The following is a 23794-nucleotide window of genomic DNA, read 5'->3' on the forward strand; positions in this document are numbered from 1 at the left end:
TTTTTATTTGTTTCTTTTTTTTTTTTCTTTCTGAACCTCTTTATATCCCCTTCCCCTGCCCCCCTCACGATTTGGGATCTCTTCTGATTTGGCTAAAGCATATTTTCCTGAGGTTGTTTCCACCCTTTTAGTATTTTACTTGTTCCTTCATATACTCTTATCTGGACAAAATGACAAGGTGGAAAAATTCACCACAAAAAAAAGAACAAGAGGCAGTACCGAAGGCTAGGGACCTAATCAATACAGACATTGGTAATATGTCAGATCTAGAGTTCAGAATGACGATTCTCAAGGTTCTAGCCAGGCTCGAAAAAGGCATGGAAGATATTAGAGAAACCCTCTCGGGAGATATAAAAGCCCTTTCTGGAGAAATAAAAGAACTAAAATCTAATCAAGTTGAAATAAAAAAAGCTATTAATGAGGTGCAATCAAAAATGGAGGCTCTCACAGCTAGGATAAATGAGGCAGAAGAAAGAATTAGCGATAGAGAAGACCAAATGACAGAGAATAAAGAAGCTGAGCAAAAGAGGGACAAACAGCTACTGGACCACGAGGGCAGAATTCGAGAGATAAGTGACACCATAAGACGAAACAACATTAGAATAATTGGGATTCCAGAAGAAGAAGAAAGAGAGAGGGGAGCAGAAGGTATATTGGAGAGAATTATTGGAGAGAATTTCCCCAATATGGCAAAGGGAACAAGCATCAAAATCCAGGAGGTTCAGAGAACCCCCCTCAAAATCTACAAGAATAGGTCCACACCCCGTCACCTAATAGTCAAATTTACAAGTCTTCGTGACAAAGAGAAAATCCTGAAAGCAGCCCGGGAGAAGAAGTCTGTAACATACAATGGTAAAAATATTAGATTGGCAGCAGACTTATCCACAGAGACCTGGCAGGACAGAAAGAGCTGGCATGATATATTCAGAGTACTAAATGAGAAAAACATGCAGCCAAGAATACTATATCCAGCTAAGCTATCATTGAAAATAGAAGGAGAGATTAAAAGCTTCCAGGACAAACAAAAACTGAAAGAATTTGCAAACACCAAGCCAGCTCTACAGGAAATATTGAAAGGGGTCCTCTAAGCAAAGAGAGACCCTAAAACTAGTAGATCAGAAAGGAACAGAAACAATATACAGTAACAGTCACCTTACAGGCAATACAATGGCACTAAATTCATATCTCTCAATAGTTACCCTGAATGTTAATGGGCTAAATGCCCCAATTAAAAGACACAGGGTATCAGAATGGATACAAAAACAAAACCCATCTATATGTTGCCTACAAGAAACTCATTTTAAACCCGAAGACACCTCCAGATTTAAAGTGAGGGGGTGGAAAAGAATTTACCATGCTAATGGACATCAGAAGAAAGCAGGGGTGGCAATCCTTATATCAGATCAATTAGATTTTAAGCCAAAGACTATAATAAGAGATGAGGAAGGACACTGTATCATACTCAAAGGATCTGTCCAACAAGAAGATCTAACAATTGTAAATATCTATGCCCCTAACGTGGGAGCAGCCAACTATATAAACCAATTAATAACAAAATCAAAGAAACACATCAACAATAATACAATAATAGTAGGGGACTTTTAACACTCCCCTCACTGAAATGGACAGATCATCCAAGCAAAAGATCAACAAGGAAATAAAGGCCTTAAATGACACACTGGACCAGATGGATATCACAGATATATTCAGAACATTTCATCTCAAAGCAACAGAATACACATTCTTCTCTAGTGCCCATGGAACATTCTCCAGAATAGATCACATCCTGGGTCCTAAATCAGGTCTCAACCGGTATCAAAAGATTGGGATCATTCCCTGCATATTTTCAGACCACAATGCTCTGAAGCTAGAACTCAATCACAAGAGGAAATTTGGAAAGAACCCAAATACATGGAGACTAAACTGCATCCTTCTAAAGAATGAATGGGTCAACCAGGAAATTAAAGAAGAATTGAAAAAATTCATGGAAACAAATGACAATGAAAATACAACGGTTCAAAATCTGTGGGACACGACAAAGGCAGTCCTGAGAGGAAAATATATAGCAGTACAAGCCTTTCTCAAGAAACAAGAAAGGTCTCAGGTACACAACCTAACCCTACACCTAAAGGAGCTGGAGAAAGAACAAGAAAGAAACCCTAAACCCAGCAGGAGAAGAGAAATCATAAAGATCAGAGCAGAAATCAATGAAATAGAAACCAAAAAAAAATAGAACAAATCAACGAAACTAGGAGCTGGTTCTTTGAAAGAATTAATAAGATTGATAAACCCCTGGCCAGACTTATCAAAAAGAAAAGAGAAAGGACCCAAATAAATAAAATCATGAATGAAAGAGGAGAGATCACAACTAACACCAAAGAAATACAGACAATCATAAGAACATATTATGAGCAACTCTATGCCAACAAATTTGACAATCTGGAAGAAATGGATGCATTCCTAGAGACATATAAACTACCACAACTGAACCAGGAAGAAATAGAAAGCCTGAACAGACCCATAACCAGTAAGGAGATTGAAACAGTCATCAAAAATCTCCAAACAAACAAAAGCCCAGGGCCAGACGGCTTCCCGGGGGAATTCTACCAAACATTTAAGGAAGAACTAATTCCTATTCTCCTGAAACTGTTCCAAAAAATAGAAATGGAAGGAAAACTTCCAAACTCATTTTATGAGGCCAGCATCACCTTGATCCCAAAACCAGACAAGGATCCCATCAAAAAAGAGAACTACAGACCAATATCCTTGATGAACACAGATGCAAAAATTCTCACCAAAATACTAGCCAATAGGATTCAACAGTACATTAAAAGGATTATTCACCACGACCAAGTGGGATTTATTCCAGGGCTGCAAGGTTGGTTCAACATCTGCAAATCAATCAATGTGATACAACACATTAATAAAAGAAAGAACAAGAACCATATGATACTCTCCATAGATGCTGAAAAAGCATTTGACAAAGTACAGCATCCCTTCCTGATCAAAACTCTTCAAAGTGTAGGGATAGAGGGCACATACCTCAATATTATCAAAGCCATCTATGAAAAACCCATCGCAAATATCATTCTCAATGGAGAAAAACTGAAAGCATTTCCGCTAAGGTCAGGAACACAGCAGGGATGTCTGTTATCACCACTGCTATTCAACATAGTACTAGAAGTCCTAGCCTCAGCAATCAGACAACAAAAAGAAATTAAAGGCATCCAAATCGGCAAAGAAGAAGTCAAACTATCACTCTTCGCAGATGATATGATACTATATGTGGAAAAGCCAAAAGACTCCACTCCAAAACTGCTAGAACTGTACAGGAATTCAGTAAAGTGTCAGGATATGAAATCAATGCACAGAAATCAGTTGCATTTCTCTACACCAACAACAAGACAGAAGAAAGAGAAATTAAGGAGTCAATCCCATTTACAATTGCACCCAAAACTATAAGATACCTAGGAATAAACCTAACCAAAGAGACTAAGATTCTATACACAGAAAACTATAAAGTACTCATGAAAGAAACTGAGGAAGACACAAAGAAATGGAAAAATGTTCCATGCTCCTGGATTGGAAGAATAAATATTCTGAAAATGTCTATGCTACCTAAAGCAATCTACACATTTAATGCAATTCCTATCAAAGTACCATCCATTTTTTTCAAAGAAATGGAACAAATAATCCTAAAATTTATATGGAACCAGAAAAGACCGCGAATAGCCAAAGGAATATTGGAAAAAGAAAGCCAGAGTTGGTGGCATCACAATTCCGGACTTCAAGCTCTACTACAAAGCTGTCATCATCAAGACAGCATGGTACTGGCACAAAAACAGACACATAGATCAATGGAACAGAATAGAGAGCCCAGAAATAGACCCTCAACTCTATGGTCAACTAATCTTCGACAAAGCAGGAAAGAATGTCCAATGGAAAAAAGACAGCCTCTTCAATAAATGGTGTTGGGAAAATTGGACAGCCACATGCAGAAAAATGAAATTGGATCATTTCCTCACACCACACATGAAAATAGACTCAAAATGGATGAAGGACCTCAATGTGAGAAAGGAATCCATCAAAATCCTTGAGGAGAACACAGGCAGCAACCTCTTCGACCTCAGCCGCAACAACATCTTCCTAGGAACATCACCAAAGGCAAGGGAAGCAAGGGCAAAAATGAACTATTGGGATTTTATCAAGATCAAAAGCTTTTGCACAGCAAAGGAAACAGTTAACAAAACCAAAAGACAACTGACAGAATGGGAGAAGATATTTGCAAACGACATATCAGATAAAGGGCTAGTGTCCAGAATCTATAAAGAACTTAGCAAACTCAACACCCAAAGAACAAATAATCCAATCAAGAAATGGGCAGAAGACATGAACAGACATTTCTGCAAAGAAGACATCCAGATGGCCAACAGACACATGAAAAAGTGCTCCATATCACTCGGCATCAGGGAAATACAAATCAAAACCACAATGAGATACCACCTCACACCAGTCAGAATGGCTAAAATTAACAAGTCCGGAAATGACAGATGCTGGCGAGGATGCGGAGAAAGGGGAACCCTCCTACACTGTTGGTGGGAATGCAAGCCAGTGCAACCACTCTGGAAAACAGCATGGAGGTTCCTCAAAAAGTTGAAAATAGAACTACCCTATGACCCAGCAATTGCACTGCTGGGTATATACCCTAAAGATACAAACGTAGTGATCTGAAGGGGCACATGCACCCAAATGTTTATAGCAGCAATGTCTACAATAGCCAAACTATGGAAAGAACCTAGATGTCCATCAACAGACGAATGGATAAAGAAGATGTGGTATATATACACAATGGAATACTATGCAGCCATCAAAAGAAATGAAATCTTGCCATTTGCGACGACGTGGATGGAACTAGAGGGTATCATGCTTAGCGAAATAAGTCAATCGGAGAAAGACAACTATCATATGATCTCCCTGATATGAGGGACAGGAGATGCAACATGGGGGTTAAGGGGATAGGAGAAGAGTAAATGAAGCAAGATGGGATTGGGAGGGAGATAAACCATAAGTGACTCTTAATCTCACAAAACAAACTGAGGGTTGCTGGGGGGAGGGGGGGTTAGGAGGGGGGATGGGGTTATTACGGACATTGGGGAGGGTATGTGCTATGGTGAGTGCGGTGAAGTGTGTAAACCTGGCGATTCACAGACCTGTACCCCTGGGGAAAAAAATATATGTTTATAAAAAATAAAATTAAAAAAAAATTACATTATCAAGTAATGAGGGATGCTCAGTTGAGGTTCTAGAACCTGAATTAGCAGTGGACAGAGCAGCAGGCTTCATCTCTCCAGCTGTCTCCTGGAACCAATAACAGAGGGCCACAGAGGATTAAGACTGAAGTAAAAGCAATCTTAGGTTGAGTCCCAAGAAATCTTACATTGAGTCTTCAACACTCAACCAGCCCCTTAAGGTGTGGCCCATTTCACCAAATTCATCATATTTTCTCAGAATCCAACCTTCTCTAATTTCCCCATTTCTGTTCTTGCCGCACAACTGCACTGAATAATTGTCAGAGGCCGTTCAAAACCCGCCATTCACGAGCTCCCCTACATCAGCAGTTCCGCATTTGGATAATTCACAGATAAACTCAGGACACACTGCATCTCACAGACCTGCTCCAGTGTCCTCAATGAATGAGGAAGGAAACATTATCTTAGAAATTTCATGGGACATTCCTGACACCGTGTGCCTTATTGTTGACAGAGTAGAAATGAGAACCCGGACTCCTGACCGTCAATATAGGACACTGCCCAGCATTCATGAGTGAAGAAAATGAGACGGGAAGTAGCAAGTGAAAAATCTACAAAGGGCTAATAACCCCTCCCTGCAGAAAACACTCCTTGGAATGGTTTCAGTAGGTCTGAAGCAGTTGAGCGTTTCTTTGCTGTTACTCATCTTTTCTTCGTCCTCGTCCCTCCACCCAGGCACTACACATGACATCTGCCACACAGCACAGATTTACCTGCAAGGCTGCTTCTGCTTCTTCTAAAGCTGGTTTTGCCGCTTCCAGCTTCTCTTCGGCAATGGCCTTATCTTTAGAGATGCCGTCCACAATGGCCTGGGCTTTGTCCTTCACCTTCTGTACCTCAGCCTTGACCTTTTCAGCAGCCTGCGCCTTCATTGTCACTGCTTTTAAGACCTAATTCAATATAAAACAAAACAAATCTTGTTGAACATACCTTGTCAAGCTGAACATTTTCCCTTGATCTGTTGATTTTGTCCCCTTCTAGATTTCATGGAAAATGAAGAGTACTGTATTCTATTGGAAATAATGTATCCTTTCATGGATACAATGTAGTGAAGATGTGTACATCATTAATATTTATTACCAGGAATGTAAACCTGGTAATACACCTTGCAGTATAGTCCAAGCAGGAGGGCCCACACACCGTGTCAGCTTTCTCATTGGCCACCTGGAGCTCCTTTTCTTTCACTTCCAGTTCTTTGCTCAGGGCTGCAACAGACTCTGAGGCTTCTTTTAGCTTTTCCAATCCAGTATTCATTCTAGGATTAAACATCCAAGCAAGCCATGTTAAAATGTGTGATATTTGGCCACATTTTCCAAGCACTGATCCATTAATATGGAGAGTAATGGTCATATTTGAAGAATGAGTGTGTCTGCAAATAACAAATCCCAGAGGGCTTGACAAAAAGAACATGCACCCAGGGTTGATGCTGGACTGAGCCCATGTGCGTGTTTTTCATAGACCGCGTGTGGGAGCATGAACTCAATACAACCCTGCGGAATATGAAGAATGGGTCCAGAAGCTGTATCATGAAGGATACATGCTCAGTGAAGTTTAATTCAATGGCAATAGACTTCAAATGCTTGAAGGCCTATCACAGAAGAAGGAAAATAAATAATTTATATATTTTTTTAAAAAAGACAAATTAAATGAAAAGAAGAAAGATGTGGGGTCAAGGAAGAAACCAATCTGAAGTCATCGGAATAAGCCTGTGAAGGGACCGCTCACTGTCTGGACCTGAGATAACAGTCCCTCAAAGACCAGAGCTCTCAGAGTCCGCCAGTCCAGTCTCCCACCCAGGCTCCCTTATGGAGCAGTGCTGGCTGGTCCTGGCCATACACAGAAGAAGCTGGAAGTGTTCAGAAAAAAGCAGGCAGAGCAGTGAGACCTGGAACAGGCTTCGGTGAAGTAGGGTATTCAGTGTGTGAACATGCAGTGGACGTCAGCATCAGCCAGACTCTCCTATCCTAGACGCCGGAAAGGATGGGGAGAGGAGGACAAGAGGAGGGAGGCAGGAAGCAGCGCTACCATATGTCACTCGGTATTACAAAAACTGGTAGGCCACATAAACGCTGGGCAAGAATAAAGCTCCTAGCAATCACGGAATAATCCTTTGAATAGGCCTGACGAGCGGGTGTCTCGGCCTCAGCACAATCGGCATTTGGAGTTGGCCGATTCTTTGCCGTGGAGGGCTGTCCCGTGTACCGTAGGATGTTCAGCAATGTCCCTGACCTCCCTCATTTGATGCCGGTAGCACCCCTCCCAGCCCCTACCGCCTAAGCTGTTAACAAACACAAATGCTTCTAGTCATTGCACAATGCTCACTAGCAGCAAATGTGGCCCCTGTCGAGAGGCACTGTTGTAAAATCACCTTGTATCTGACCTTCACACTTACCTATTGGCCAGAGTCTGCACTTCCACACGCTTTTCTCTGTATGTGCACTTATATCCCTGAATAAAGGAGAGGTACGACTTGGGAGTCACGTGAGTAGAGCGTCGGAATCTCTGGAAATAGTCAACACACTTCTCAGCTACACCATCTTGGAAGGAGCCCATGCACTGGACCACTTCCTTCTTGGTTTCCGAACCGCAGTCAATGTCATAGGAGGACAGGAAGTGTTCGGACACTAGAAAGAATAACGATGGCAGCGTGTGAAATATGAACATGAATCACCATTTTAAGAGTTAACTAATTATGTTTGAAAGATTTAGACATTTCTCGGGACTGCAGACCATTTTAGTAGCTGCAGCTAGGTGGGTATCTATTGACATTTTTGACCCCAGGCCTACAACTTCAACAATTTTATTTTCCCTTCCATATACAAAACTATCAGGGCACTCAAGCCTGTCATCAGTCTTTGTTTTCTGGTACTTATGCAAAGAAGTCTCTTCTCACTGGCTGCGGGTTCTGCCCAGTAGCCAGACTATTCTATACTGTTCTATACAGAAGGGCCAAGGGGTACAAATAACTCAGAAATCAGTGCCCACTGAGTACTCATATTTAACAAACCCATTTATTTTTAAATGTAGAACCTGTCATACCCTTAATTCCCCCAGGCCATGACTGCATTTGGTATGTGGAATGTTTGTCACTAAATGTTTATATGCCTGGGCCATTTTCTTCTCAAAAGTGGCAGCTAGCCACTTGCAGTCAAGTCTAATGTACAGTGCCCTTTAAAAAATTGTTTGGGTAAAAACCTCCTATTGGAGACCTTTATCTTCCCAACAGCACCAATCATGGGACCAATTCTAAGGCAGCATTTCCTATTATAGGAATAGGCCATAAAGTCAGAGCTCATCAATCACCACGTACACATCAGCATCTGCTGCCCTCTCACCCTGTGATGGGCCATGACGTGAGACTCTAGTATGAAGCTTGGTCTCAAGCCTAAAGAACTGACAAAAGTTACGCATGACACAGTTAAGAATTATTATAACCATCTTGACATAGCTTGGAAAAATTTGCCTATGGATTTGCTTGAAAAGTACTTAGAGTATTAAATAATGTACATAAGGATTGCAGATAGAAAGATGACCAATAAAAAGGGAAGGAAAGAGAAGGAATCAAGTAAACCTATCAGGTGAGAGTTGGCAAAGATATAAAAAATGATCAGTAATCACTTGCTAAATTAATTTATTAATGCAGTCATCATGGAGCAGTATTTACATCTATGTAAATAATGGGTACCCTCTACCAGCTTGGTTATAAACATAGTTTACCATATACAGTGAAAGGCAATAAATCAAGACTCAGAAGTCATATTTTCTCATGAGTTAAGCAGACTCTACAAAGAATATTTTAAATTCCAGGAGGTTTAAGTCTAGGCACTGGAAACATCAGAACAATCCTTGCTTATGATGACGTTTTTGTAGGTATTCAGTCCAACAGCTACAATATTCACCACGTACTACACATGATACTAAGTGCTTTACTTGGCATTATGCTGTATCCTCAGCAAAGTTCCCACTTCCTGAAATCCCCCTTGTATTTACCATGTCACGATTTTTTTTCCTTTTTATATGAACAGAGGATATCATGAATGGTGACTTATTTCTTTATATAGCAAGTATTCTTTTTATCTCTCTAAAAAGTCAAAGAGAATAAAAATAGGGTGGATAAAGTATATTTTTCCAAAGACCCCAATCTCTGGTGCAAGAAAGGTTACGAAAAGAATCAGATTTCAGACATTCAGACTTTCATTTAGAGTGGCCCACACTTGCTAAGACTCAAGCAAGAGGCCTTGGAAAACCCTTCCAAGGTCATCTTCATTATCCAACCACCAAAGCAGCAATGCCAGTTTTCGGGGCCCACTTTCAGACTGATGCTTGAGGTTGGTGTGGGTTATATTTAGTCATATATGTTCCTATCACCTGATGGGAATGAAGTAGCATATGAGTGGGATAGAGAAGAGAATGCTGGGCTCGATCACTGAATTTTGATGTCCTCGGATTTCTACTTCATTTAGATTAGAAGAACTAAAGTCACAAAGTGAAAAAGGCACATTGGTTGCCTTTCCAGTAGCCATCCTCTCTCTTTGCTACTAAAAGAATCTCTCTTTTGCTCAGGGTAACAATCTGCCCATCTAAAATCCTTCAATTCCCCGGACTCTCTTATAAGTAGGGGTGACTCAGTTCAGGCCAATGACATTCAGACAAAAGTTCTTGAGGAAGAACATTGTCCTGAAATAAAAGGCGAACTTCACAAGGCATTGACAAACATGATGCTCGGGGGTGTGGCAGCCACCTTGTGCCTGTAAGAGTAAGAGCCACATCCCGAGGACGACAGCGAGGTGGAAGGAGTAAGAGTCCCCCAAAGGCACCATCCTAGACTGCACAGCTCTGCATTCTCTTGGTCGCAGGAAAAAGGGGAAGGCAAAAAAAAAAAAAAAAAGGACTTGTTTGAGCAATGACTTTTTGGTTTTCTCTTAGAGCCAAACACATCTTAACCGATACAGTCAGAGGGCAAGCAAGTCTAATCTTGGCAAATCCTAAATCACAGAACCGTATCAGTTAATCCTTGCAACATCCCTAAGTGATGAATTTTAATATGTACCTCTTGTAGATAAGAATAATGAGGCTTAGAGAAGTTTACTTGCAGATGGCAGATGTGCAATTCTAACCCAAGGGTGATGGACTCCAAAGTCCATGTCACCTTGATGCAGAAATTCAAAGAGAAATTTAAAGAGAACCAAACTATGTAGTCTAAGGAAACATGTTTAGTTGCAGCCAATTAAAAGTTCAAAAATGTGTATTGACTACTGTGCTTCATAAATAAAATGTGCTAATTTTTCTGGGAAACCACGGGTACTATTGTGGTTGGTGTTAACTTTTTGAGGGGTATATTAGGTGTCCTTGCCTCTTTTATGCTCTCTCGCTTGTGGCCAGCAGGCGCAGAAGCAGGGGAGGCTAACTCATAAGACCAAAATCTTGTATATTATTTATCAAGAAATAATCTTCAAAGAGGGCCATTTTATTTACATAATTTAAATGGCCTACCTTGAAAAATATACGCCATATAAGTGTTATTGATGGCCTATTTTCATAACAATGGATAGGTTTAAAATGTAATCTAGAAGAACATTAAAAATTGTCTTTTACCTTAGAGAAATCTAAATGAAGTTCATGGATTTAGTAGTAACATTAGAATCACAGAATATCGGGGCACCTGGGTGGTGCAGTGGGTTAAAGCCTCTGCCTTCGGCTCAGGTCATGATCCCAGGGTCCTGGGACGGAGACCCGCATCGGGCTCTCTGCTCAGCAGGGAGCCTGCTTCCTCCTCTCTCTCTGCCTGCCTCTCTGCCTACTTGTGATCTCTGTCAAATGAATAAATAAAATCTTTAAAAAAAAAAAAAGAATCACAGAATATCATTAAGAAATACAGGACTATCATCTTAACAATGCTGGAATTAAAAGACAAAACCTAATAAAAATGAAATACAAAAGGAGAATCAAAATGCCTCAGCTGATAGAAACCTCTGCCCTTTAGTTCCCCCCCAAAAAGAAAATTAAAATGTAATACAACACTACGAATTGATGCCAATATCCTCAAACAAGCCTCTGAAAGAGGAGAAACTGCTTTATATCAGAAATTCAAAATTACGGATGCTGGGGTGGCTCAGAAAATTAAGAGTCTTCCTTCGGCTCAGGTAATGATCCCAATGTCCTAGGATCGAGATCCACGTCAGGCTCCTTGCTCAGCAGGGAGCCTGCTTCTCTGTCTGCCTGCTCTCCCCCTGCTTGTGCTCTCTCTGACAAATAAATAAAATCTTAAAAAAAAGAAATTCAAAATTAAAAAGAAACTGACAAAATAATGTACCAAGAAGAAATGCAAAAAGAATCAATTGAACTCAGGAAATAAAAAGTAAAAGACAAAATCAGCTTAGAAATGAAGACTAAAATATGGGGCACCTGGGTGGCTCAGTGGGTTAAGCCCCTGCCTTCGGCTCAGGTCATGATCTCAGGGTCCTGGGATCAAGCCTCATATCCAGTTCTCTGCTTCCTGCTTCCTGCCACCCCCTGCCTGCCTCTCTGCCTACTTGTGATTTCTCTGTCAAATAAATAAATAAAATATTAAAAAAAAAAAAAAAAGAAATGAGGACTAAAATAAAAGTAACCAAGGAAGGGACAAAGAAGGGGGGTGGAGAAGAAATACAAGACAGGACAACCAGAATGAAGATAAGACACTTAGAAATAATTAATTCAAAACAACTCCACATATAGCTTTAAAAAAGGGGGGGAGGGTGCCAAAATGGAGATTATTAAGTGGTGGAAAAGACATGATTTTATAACATTAAACAAAGTATATTTATCTTTAAATGCTTTAAGAGACTTAGTCATATAAATTCACATATATAAAAACCTTACTTTTTTTTCCAACAGCACTTTAGTTACTAAATACTACAAAATCTAGGATTAACTTTCTGAGCATCTTTATTTTTTTTAAGATTTTATTTATTTGAGAGAGTGAGAAAGAGCACAAGTGAGAGGACATGGGGACGAGGCAGAGGCAGAGTGAGAAGCAGACTCCCTGCTTAGCAGGAAGCCCAGTTGCCTGGGATCACGACCTGAGCCAAAGGCAGACTCTTAACCGGCTGAGCCACCCAGAAACCCCCTTAGCATCTTTAAATGAAAAAATACTCTATACAATAACAACCATTCAAACAAGAAATTAAGAAAACAATCTAGTTTAGAATTGCATCAAAAAGAATAAAATACATAGGAATAAACTCTACCAAAGAAGATGAAAGACCTGTACACTAGAACTATAAAATACTTATGAAAGAGATTAAACACAAACATGTGGAAAGATATCACATATTTAGAATTATAATTTTTTAAATATCCATACTGTCCAAAACAATCTACAGATTCAGTACAATCCCTATCAAAATTTCAATGACATTTTTTACAGAAATATAGAAAACAATCCTAAAATTCATATGGAACAACAGAAAACCCCAAATAGCCAAAGCAATTTTGAGCAAGAACAAAGCTGGAGGCATCACATTTCCTGACTTCAAAATATCTTACAAGGTTCTACTAATCAAAACAGTATGATATTGGCATTAAAAATAGACCTATAGACAAATGGAATGGAAGAAAGTCCAGAAATAAACCCATATATATGTGGGCAACTGATTTGTAAACAGGCTGCCAAGAATACATACAATGCAGAAAGGACAGTCTCTTTGATAAACGGTGCTGGGGGCGCCTGGGTGGCTCAGTGGGTTAAAGCCTCTGCCTTCAGCTCAGGTCATGATCTCAGGATCCTGGGATCCAGCCCCACATCTCATCAGGCTCTCTGCTCAGCAGGGAGTCTGCTTCCTCCTCTCTCTCTGCCTGCCTCTCTGCCTACCTGTGATCTCTCTGTCAAATAAATAAATAAAATATTTAAAAAAATAAATAAATAAATGGTGCTAGGGGCACCTGGGTATCTATAGACAAAAGAATGAAATTGGGCTCTTGTCCAACACCATATACAAAAGTCAACTCAAAAATCAGTTAATGACCTAAACATAAGACCTGAAGCTATAAAACTCCTAGAAAAAAACACAATGGGTAAACACTCCCTGACATGGATCTTGGCAATGACTTTTGGATAGGACACCAAAGCACAGGTAACAGAAACAAAAACAAATGGGACTACATCAAACTAAAAAATCTTCTACATGGCAAAGGAAACAATTAACAAACGAATAAGTAACTTAGGGAACGAGAGAAAATATTTGCAAACCATACCTCTGATAAAGGGTTAATATGCAAAATAAAGAACTCCTACAACACAATAACAAAAAATAGGTAACCTGATTAAAATGGGCGAAGGAACGGAGAAGAGATTTTTCCGGAGAAGACATACAAATGGCCAACAGGTAGGAAAAAGTGCTTAACATCAATAATTACCAGTGAGCGGCAACTCAAAATTACAGTGAGATATCATCTCACACCAGTCAGGATGAATGTTATCAAAAACAAACAAAAAACCCAAAAGATAAGCGTTGGCAAGGGTGTGGGGAAAAGGGAACCCAGGTGCACTATTAGTGGGAACGAAAGCTGGTGAAGCCACATGGAAAACAGTGTGGACCTTCCTCAAAAACTTAAAAATAGAGGGGCGCCTGGGTGGTGCAGCCGGTTAAGCATCCGACTTGGTTTTGGCTCCGGTCGTGATCTCAGGGTCATGAGACTGAGCCCTACATCGGCTCCCCACTCAGCTCAGAGTCTGCTTGAATTTCTCTCTCCCTCTCCCTCTGCTCCTCCCCACCCTCTCTCAAATAAATAAATAAATCTTAAAAAAAAAAAAAAAAAGTAGGTTGGGCCCCAGGTGACTCAGTCAGTTAAGCATCCAACTCCTGATTTGGGCTCAGGTCATGATCTCACAGTTGTGGGATCAAGCCCTGTGTGGGGCTCTGTGCTCAGCATGGAGTCTGCTCCAAATTCTCCCTCCCTCTCCCTCTGTCTCTGCCCCACTCCCTGCTCCCATGCATGTTCACACACTCTCTCTCTCCCCCTTCCCCACTCCAAACAATTAAATAAAATCTTAAAAAAAAAAAAAATTACCATAGGATCCAACAATCTCACTTCCAGGCATATATCCAAAGGAAATAATATCACTATCTCAAACAGATGTCTGCACTCTCCCGTTCACTGCAGCATTATTTACAGTTGCCAAGATGTGGGAACAACCTAAATGTTTGTTGATATACAATTGGATATACATGCAATGGAATATTATTTGGCTTTAAAAAAAAGAAGGAAATCCTGCCATTTACAACAACAAGGATAAACTTGGAAGGCATTATGCAAAGTGAAGTAAGCAAGACACAGAAGGGCAAATACTACACGATACAACTTATAGGAGAAATCTGAAATTGTCAGACTCATAGAAACAGAAAGTAGACCTCTGACTGCCATGGGTAAGGGGAGGAGGTACCACTCCCCTCTCCTCCCAGTCAAAAAGTCAAAAATACAATGTTTCAGTTATACGAAATGAGTAAGTTCTAGAGGTCTAGTGTAAAGCAAGATGTCTATAGCTAACAATACTGTTTGTAAACTTAAAATTAGCTATAAGAGATCTTAGGCTGTGTTCTTATCACAAAATAATAACAATAATAATTGAAGAAATCAGGAGGAAACTTTTGGAGGTGATGGATATGTTTATGGCATAGAGTACAACAAGGGCCCCATGGGTACACACTTACTTCAAAACTGATCAAGTTGTGTATTTTAATTATGTATACTATTTTGTATATCATTCATACCCCAATAAGCTGGTTTAAAAACAAAACTAAAATCTATCTTAAATTATAAATTAATTAATATTACTAATTTTAGAAATTTATAATAATTTAGTACTTGTATGGGAAATATTCAGTAGAATCTAAATATACTAACACAAACAAAACTGTATATTTCCTTTACTGATATGGCTGAATATAATAATTTAATTTAGAATCAGCATCCTGAAGACAACTTAAATAAGGTTGGTTCTAGAAACCTTGTTACTAATTTTCCAAAAAGAAAAAATAACACTTAAATCCCTAGGTATATTAAGTATTTCCAATACCCACAGATGGTATTCTTTCAAAATAACATTAGCCAGGTTCCAGGTTAATGTTAGGTGTATAGATGTATAGATTTTATATTTCTTGCATAAAGGAGCTATGTTTCATATCTTACAATTATTTCACCCACTACTGTAACTAGCACAGTAAACATTTATCAGACTAGACTGGAGATGTAACCACAAAAGATTAAAGGTTATCAAAGGTTTAAGAACATTTCAAAACCCAGATGCATGATATAAAATACTATAGATACAGGAGGTCCATGAAGGGGCCAGTGGGGGGGAACCAAATATTCCTAAGGAAACAAAGAAAGAGTGAAGGATGTGATGAGTTCTGATTAAGCTTTGGAATGTAGATAAACAAAGGAGATGGAAGAGAATATTCTCGATCTAAGTGGGCTAATGTGTGGAGGATAAGGATGATTTAAATGCATTCAGGGTCACCTGGGCAGCTCAGTCAGGTAAGAACCCAACTCTTGATTTTAGTTCAGGTCATGATCTCAGGGTTGTGAGATCCAGCCCTGGTCAGGCTCTGCAGTGGGTGTGGAGTCTGCTTAACATTCTCTCTCTCTCCCCCTCTGCCTCCCCACTGTGTGCTCCTCCCTCTCTCTCCCTCTAAAAGAAAGAAAGAAAGAAAGAAAGAAAGAAAGAAAGAAAGAAAGAAAGAAAGAGAGAGAGAGAGAAAGAAAGAAAGAAAGAAAGAAAGAAAAAGAGAAAGAGAAAGAAAGAAAGAAAGAAAGAAACAAAGAAAGAAAGAAACAAAGAAAGAAAGAAACAAAGAAAGAAAGAAAGAAAAAATGAGGGAGGAAAGGAAGGAGGGAAGAAGGGATGGAGGCAGGTTCAGAGCACAAACAAAAGAGGTATATCTGGGGGGAAAAGAGAGGGAGGGTTTACGTTTGATTAGAGAAGACTGGAAGTAAGTCATGGCCATACTATAAAAGGACGATGAATTTCAACAGACTGAGTCATTCATTCAACACTACAACCATCAGACACTGGTAGTGGCCATGATTGTGAATGAAAAATAGGTAGTCCTTGACCTCATGGACCTTTTAGTTGAGCCAGACAAATCAGCATTAATCAAATACATACACAACTAAGTATATAAACAGCAAACTGTGGTTAGTCCCAGAAGGAAGAGCACAGAGTGCTAGAAAGTGTTAACATGAAAACGGGCTCTGTAGGAAGAGAGGGAAACGGGATGGCTCCCCTGAGGAAAGGATATTTGACTGAGCCAGGATCATACAAACAAAGGGAGGAGGGTCCCAGCCAGATGGAGGAGGAGGACGTCACATGGGAAGAAAAAGCAGCCTGTTCAAGGATCGGGAAGAACAGAGCAGGGGAAAAAAGTCAACCTCAAGGGAAGCTGGGGGAGGCGGGCCGGGCCACTCTTTTCAGCCTTAAGGCCAGGCTAGAGACCATGGCCTTTTTCCCAGGAGCAAGGGATGGTCATAGAAGTAGAAAGCAGTGTGGTTGGGTTTGTGTTTTCATCACTCTTCTGTCAGCATTGTGAGCCGGATGGCAGACAGCTGAAACTGGAAGAGAGGTCATCAGAAAGCTATTGAGGTTTTCCAGGTAAGACAATAACAGCTTGGCCTAGGAAGTCTGCCTGCGAGAGGGAAAGCGCTAGAGACAATCCCCCAATATTTAAAAGATAGGGTCGATGAGACTTGGAGATCAAGCAGACTTGAGAGCTGGAGGAGGCCCAGATGTTCAAGACAAAGCTCTGATTGTGTAGTTTAGTGGATGATGCCGGGATCCTGGGCGAAGGACCACAGGAGAGGAAGTTCGGTGTCAGGCACTTGGAGCAGCAGTCTGCGAAACTCCCTGAGAATGTATCAAGCAGGACCAGCCAAGTGCACAGATTTCAAGCCAAAAGACAGGCCAGACTGGAGAGAAAAGCTGATGGGGCCTATCACCCAGGAGGCTGAAGATGAGCTCGCCTGGGAAGAAGACTGGAGTGAAGAAAGGAGCCTGCCTTGCCCTCCCTGTGCCTAGTTCCAGAAACAGCCTGGAGCTCAATAAATATGATCTCAAGAAACAAACAGGGAGAGGCAGGACACTTGCTAGGAGACAAGGACATAGAAATCAAAGTCTCCCTGACCTCATGGAATCCTGGCTTGGGTTGATACAATGAAATTTTATTATTTTATTTTATCTTATTTTTTACAATGAAATTTTAAAGAAAGGGGCAGATTTGTGAGAAATTAATGAAGGGAAGATCAATAAGGTCTTTGTCTTGTAATAGAAGAGATGATTGAAATAGAGACCTCACAGGAAGGGCTCTGTATGTAAATTAAATCATCTTAATTATGGTGTATTACAATGTTTGTCACCTGAAATTGTTATTTTATTGTTTGTAATAATGTCTTACATGATACTCCACAAAGTACTTCTACACTAATTATCATTGTTCATAGTTAATTTTAATATAGCTCTGAAATTCTGTCATTTTGTGCTCTGCATTTATATCCTATTTCAAAGAATTTTTAAGTTTTACCTTTAGTTGTATTCACATTTTAATAGGACTTAAAATTATAAGTCACTGGCCTTTTCTCAAACTTCATAAGACAAAAGAGAAAACTATATATGTATATTTCAAATATGTTTAAATATTCTATGTTTAAAAGCCACAGATTGGAAGAACATGATTATCAATAGCAGTATGTAGAGAAGAGAATGTTTCCGGAGGCTAAGAATAGATCCATATACATAATAGACCCGGGTTCTGGCCCCAGTATTGATCCTTATGGCTTCTTACATCTCTGACAATCTCCTCAGCTTCACTGTCCCCAATGTCTCCATCTACCAAAGGCAAGAGATGGGCTAATCAGTTGTTCTCATGGTGGGTTCCATGGACCTGGAGAGCCAGATGTGGATATAGCACAGATGTGGGCTGAAGGGGCAGGCTCCAGAACTCTTCCTCACCTCCACTTTTCCTTTTTTTATCTATTAGGGCCACTGTAAGGTTTTATTGAGAAATGGGACTCTAATTATTATTAAAATATAATGAGACAAAAAGTTTGAAAACCACTGCCACAAACCAGGGCACCCTGAGGGTCTGATACAATTGGTCAGGGGAGACTCCTAAACATCCTTACCATCTAAAATACCCACAAGTAACTTCTCACCAAAAGATGAAAACCATAAACTTAATGATCTCTAACATCTCCTCTACCACATCTATGTTCAATTTCATTTAGAGTGAGAGAGACATTCGTGTTCCGCAGGACGGATGATCATGGACAGAACTGGAAGCAGTCAAGGACCCAAGTCACAGAACAGTCTAACATCCCCTTTCAAGGACAGACGCCAGCAAGAGCATTGCCGGGTAAGGTGTTCTTCTTTGAGGTCCAGCCCTGCAGCCACAAGAATAAAATGTCCAAGAGACAATCGGCTTTAACTACCCTGAGGTTGACCAACCCACTCTGGAAAGAACACAAATGCTATCAAAGTAGTTAAAACTTTAGTGCCTTCTTGGGACATCCTGGAACACGTCTGAGTATCCAACTGAGACAAAGCTTGCCACCATCCCTGAAAAGACTACAGTCACTGGAAATTAACTCAAGGGAGTAGGAGATTGAAGACCAGTGTCTGAAAAAACAAAACAAAACAAAAAAACAGTGTCTGATAACCACACTCTGGGAAAAATTAGCTACCTCATTTTTGTACCTTTGGTAAAAGAGCACCATCTTTCAAAAGTCCTCAAATATTGGACAAAATGAATGTGGGCTCAGTCCAGATAATAGCATAGAAAGTAAATTCACACACACACACACACACACACACACACACGCACTGTTAACCAAAAACTCTAACAAAAGTTTCCACCACACTAACCAGCAACTAAGGCATCCTTAGGCCACCGGCTGAACCAGTCAATAGTGCATCCTGAAATAAGGGCAGGGAACTTCAACGCTCGGTTTCGAAATTTCTCCCCCACAGGTGAAAAGCAGAGAACAATGTGAAGGTTCTGTCGGACCCGACTCATGAAGTAGTCATGCAGGTTCTCGTTGGTAGGAGGGCGCCTGGGGTATTCCTTTTTCAGGACGGATAGGAGATCACTATGAATTTCATCAATTTCATCACGAGCAAATAGGTTGGAGACCTTCAAAAGAAATGTAGACAGTCAAGTTCAGGACAGACAAATGAAAAGAGATCAAAATACATAGCTTAGTACATATGATAGCTTTCCTCTATTTATGTTCTTAAACTCACCTTTAGAAAATTAACCAAAGTCTTCATGATACAAACAAATGGAAAGGTATTCCACGCTCATAGGTTAAAAGAATTAATACTGTTAAAATGTCCATCCTTCCCAAAGTGGTGTATAGATTCAAGGCAATCCCTATCAAAATACCAATAGTACTCTTCGCAGAACTAGAACAGATTATCCTAAAATTTGTATGGAACCACAAAAGACCCCCAAATAACCAAAGCAATCTTGAAAAAGAAGAATAAAGCTGGAGATATCACAGTCCTGTATTTTAAGATTTACTACAGAGCTATAATAATCAAAACAGCATGGTGCTGACACAAAAACAGAACTAAAGATCAATGGAACAGAATAGAGGGCACAGAGATAAACCCACACTTACATGCTCAATTAATCTATGACAGAGAAACCAAGAATATACAATGGGGAAAGACCATCTCTTTAATAAATGGTGCTGAAAAAACTGAACAGCTACATGCAAAAGAATGAAAGTGGACCACTATCTCATACCATACACAAAAATAAACTAAAAATGGATTAGAGACCTAAATGTAAGGCCTGAAACCATAAAACTAGAAGAAACATGACAGTAATTTCTCTATCATCAGCCATGGAAGCATTTTTTTCTAGATGTATCTGTCTTCTCAGTCAAGGGAAACAAAAGCAAAAATAAACTCTGTGGACTACAACAAAATAACAAGCTTTTGCAAATCCTTTTTTAAAAAAGACTAACCAAAGTACTCAAGATAAGATACCCCATATTTTAAATACACAAATGATACACAAATGATTCTATCATTTTCATGGCTTTTTAAAGGGGTAAAAGCACATATCAAAAATCCAATCAGTCATTTTATTCTCTAAACCCCAACAGAAAAAGCAATTCTTCCTACTACTGATTTCCTAAACCCTAATAATGGAAGGAAATAGATCTAAAGTTGGAGATAATCTGAAGAGTCAAAATGCATGAAGATTAATGAGCTCCTACCTCACCCGATGATAAAACGTTGTTCATGTATTCCAAAAATGACTCATCCTTAATCTCATTGTCTGTAAAGATGAAAGTGATTCCTTTGCCTTGCTGCCCCGCCGTTCTATACAAAATCTTCAAGTCTTCCACCAGATTTGATGTGCTGTATGATCTAAAGAGATATTGTCATTGTGTCATTAGCTGAACTATTCTGATGGGGAGGAAAGATCCTTACAACAATGCTTTATGCCATTTGGTTAATCAAAAGAAATACGGATGTTGTTTCATCAGATTAAGAATTTTATTGTATGTGAATGTTACTCGTCCATCATATTTCCTTACAAAGATGAAAGTGATTTTTTTTTAATTTCTTTCATTTTCTAATAGCTATTCCTTTGAGAGTAATAGAGGTACATCTTGGTAAAATTTTGAGTACTTCACCATTCACAAAAGTTAAGAGCTATTTTTTCCATTGAGGCATACCTGACATACAACATTATCTTAGTTTCAGGTACACAACATAGTATTTCCGTACTTTATACAAGTTTTTATTGCAAAATGACCACAAATAAGTCTGGCTAACAACAAGTCAAGTAACTTTATATTTACCTGCAAATATGAAACTGGCTTTTAACTCCAGATTTCATTAACTGTTATAATTAATTTTTTACATGCAAAATAAAAATCTAGAGTGAAAAGTCAACCTGAAACCAAAATATCATTTTTACCACAACTAAATGTCATCCGAATGGGTATGTTTCATTTTGAAAATATTCATTGGTAAGGCTAACACAAGAGTCAGATTGGAACGCTTATTATGTACCTGTCTGAAGCTGGTATTTTTTTTTTTTAAGATTTTTTCTTTAATTTGTCAGAGAGAGAGAGAGAGAGCACAAGCAGGCAGAGTGGCAAGCAGAGCAGGCAGAAGCAGAGCAAGGAGCCCGCTGCGAGACTCGATCCCAGGACCTGGGATCATGAACTGATCTGAAGGCAGATGCTTACCCGACTGAGCCACCCGGGTGTCCCTGCAACTGGTATTTTAGAAGCTTCCTCATAAATTAATCTAAATTAAATCATATCAGGCCTTAATTATATAGGCTGAGGAAGATGCTCTAATTCAAATGGTACCCTCTTGGGGCGCCTGGCTGGCTCAGTCGGAAAAGCGTATGACTCTAGATTTCAGGGTTATAAGTTCGAGCCCCACGCTAGGTATAGAGGTCACTTAAAAATAAGACCTTTTAGGGTGCCTGGGTGGCTCAGTGGGTTAAAGCCTCTGTCTTAGGCTCTGGTCATGATCCCTGGGTCCTGGGATTGAGTCCCATATCGGGGTCTCTGCTCAGTAGGGAGCCTGTTTCTTTCTCTCTCTCTCTCTGCCTACTTGTGATCTCTCTCTCTGCCAAATAAATAAATAAAATCTTTTTAAAAAATAAATAAGATAAAATCTTTTTAAAAAGTAAAATAAAATAAAATATTTTTTAAAAAATGGTGGCCTCTCATCCCCCAAAACAATTTCATTGCATCTTTGAGTTCCCTGTAAGAATTTTCTGAGCAATCAGTCTACTGTAATATAACAGCTGGAAACATGAAATATCTCACTCTAAATCTTCTTTCACCATCAAAAGCAATCCTTTAGTGGAAATCAGCCTGCAGTATGAAATATTAGAGAGGTCCCAAAACAGAGTAGCTCATTAGCACCGAAAGTAAAAATAAAGATATTCTAATCCTGGAGACTCAGACTTACTGAAACATTATTTGAATTTTCTGTCATTAAATAAACTCAGAGTTCAGAGCACAAGAGCAAATGGCCTTCTGATTTTTTTTAAAGCTACTAACTATTTAACTCTATACTCTGTGCTTTTTGATCATCTAAAACCTAAATCCTAGAACCAGAAAACCCTCACAGTGCATCAATATTTTAAGAAAATATCTGGAGGGGCACCTGGGTGGCTCAGTGGGTTAAGCCTCTGCCTTTGGCTCAGGTCATGATCCCAGGGTCCTGGGATCGAGCCCCATGTCGGGCTCTCTGCCTAGCAGGGAGCCTGCCTCCCCCTCTCTCTCTCCCTGCATCTCTGCCTACTTGTGATCTCTCTCTGTCAAATAAATAAATAAAATCTTTAAAAAGAAAGAAAGAAAGAAAGAAAGAAAGAAAGAAAGAAAGAAAGAAAGAAAGAAAGAAAGAAAGGAAATATCTGCAGAAGTGCGATCTGAGAGATTAGAAAAGAATTTCAAAGATGCAGCCCCACATTAGAGAGAGAGAAAGGAAAAGACCTCATCTCAGCTCTTCCTGACTTGGGAAAACTTTCAAGCCAGTCCCTGGATCAAGGGCCCACTGCCTCAAATAATGGCCTCAGCCCTCTAACTCATGGCTGTGCTTCCCAAATGGAAGATTCTTGCTTCCTGATTCTTGGCCACATAGCGATTCACGGGCTTGGGCAGTAAGATGGTCTCTTGAAGGTGTGAGAAGGCAAAGGAGTTGGTCATCCTCTTCATCAGTAATGGTGGTGACTATGACCCTTATGACATGCAGAGAAACTAACTGATCACTGAGAGAGGAGCCATAAGACATTTTTCCAGAGGCAGTATGGTATGGTGAAGGTCAAGCCAGACCAGAAACCAGAAATACTGTGGTCAATTCCCAGGCAGATGTGGGATTTCAGATAAGTGATAGCCCCTGAGTCTTAGCTGTAAGATAGGCTAATATTACTATATGCCTTGCTAACTGACAAAGTTCCTTCGAAGACCAAACTAGCCTATGCATATAAATGTGCTTTGAAAACTGTAATATAAATATTAGGAACAAAAATGTCAGAGTCCAGTCTGTTTCCTGCACGGGTTTTCTTTTACCTAACTCAACTGCTATCCACAAACTCGTAGAATTATGCACAAGGCAAGGAGAATTATGTCTCTCTGTCCTAGTACTTGAAAAACAAAGAGCAACCTTTCGGATTTATTCTCCAAGAAGAAGCCTATAATTTTGACCAAATGAAAAGTGTGACAACCCAGATAACGGGATCTTAAATGTGGCGTTAATAGTTACCAATTATCCTAGCAGGTATCTACGGGCCTCCATCAGGAACAGATGGAGGGATGCTTTGCCTGACTGGGCCAAGCCAAAGCTCTACAGCACAGCCAAGAGGCAAGACTTCCTGCTCCCACCCACAAGTTAACCTCTTATAATTCTCAGCCCAACTAAACTTTCCAAACTGGCTTCTTGCCTCTCATCTTGATTAATCCTGAAATTC

At 39.8% G+C, this 23794-nt stretch overlaps 1 protein-coding gene across 1 annotated transcript in view; it reads right to left on the minus strand.

The window, feature by feature from the left end:
- Positions 1–23794, minus strand: part of DNAH5 (dynein axonemal heavy chain 5) — a 224312-nt gene that overhangs the window by 62964 nt on the left and 137554 nt on the right. Inside the window, exons 54-58 of the mRNA XM_032861880.1 lie at positions 20571–20724; positions 19207–19474; positions 7702–7933; positions 6450–6564; positions 6023–6199 (exon numbers count right to left, since the gene is read on the minus strand). Coding sequence (XP_032717771.1) covers positions 6023–6199; positions 6450–6564; positions 7702–7933; positions 19207–19474; positions 20571–20724 — 946 coding nt within the window. The remainder of the gene's footprint in view (positions 1–6022; positions 6200–6449; positions 6565–7701; positions 7934–19206; positions 19475–20570; positions 20725–23794) is intronic.

This window comes from Lontra canadensis, unplaced genomic scaffold (genome assembly GCF_010015895.1).
Source record: "Lontra canadensis isolate GAN:19392208 unplaced genomic scaffold, GSC_riverotter_1.0 scaffold22, whole genome shotgun sequence".
NCBI classification, from domain to species: Eukaryota; Metazoa; Chordata; class Mammalia; order Carnivora; family Mustelidae; genus Lontra; species Lontra canadensis.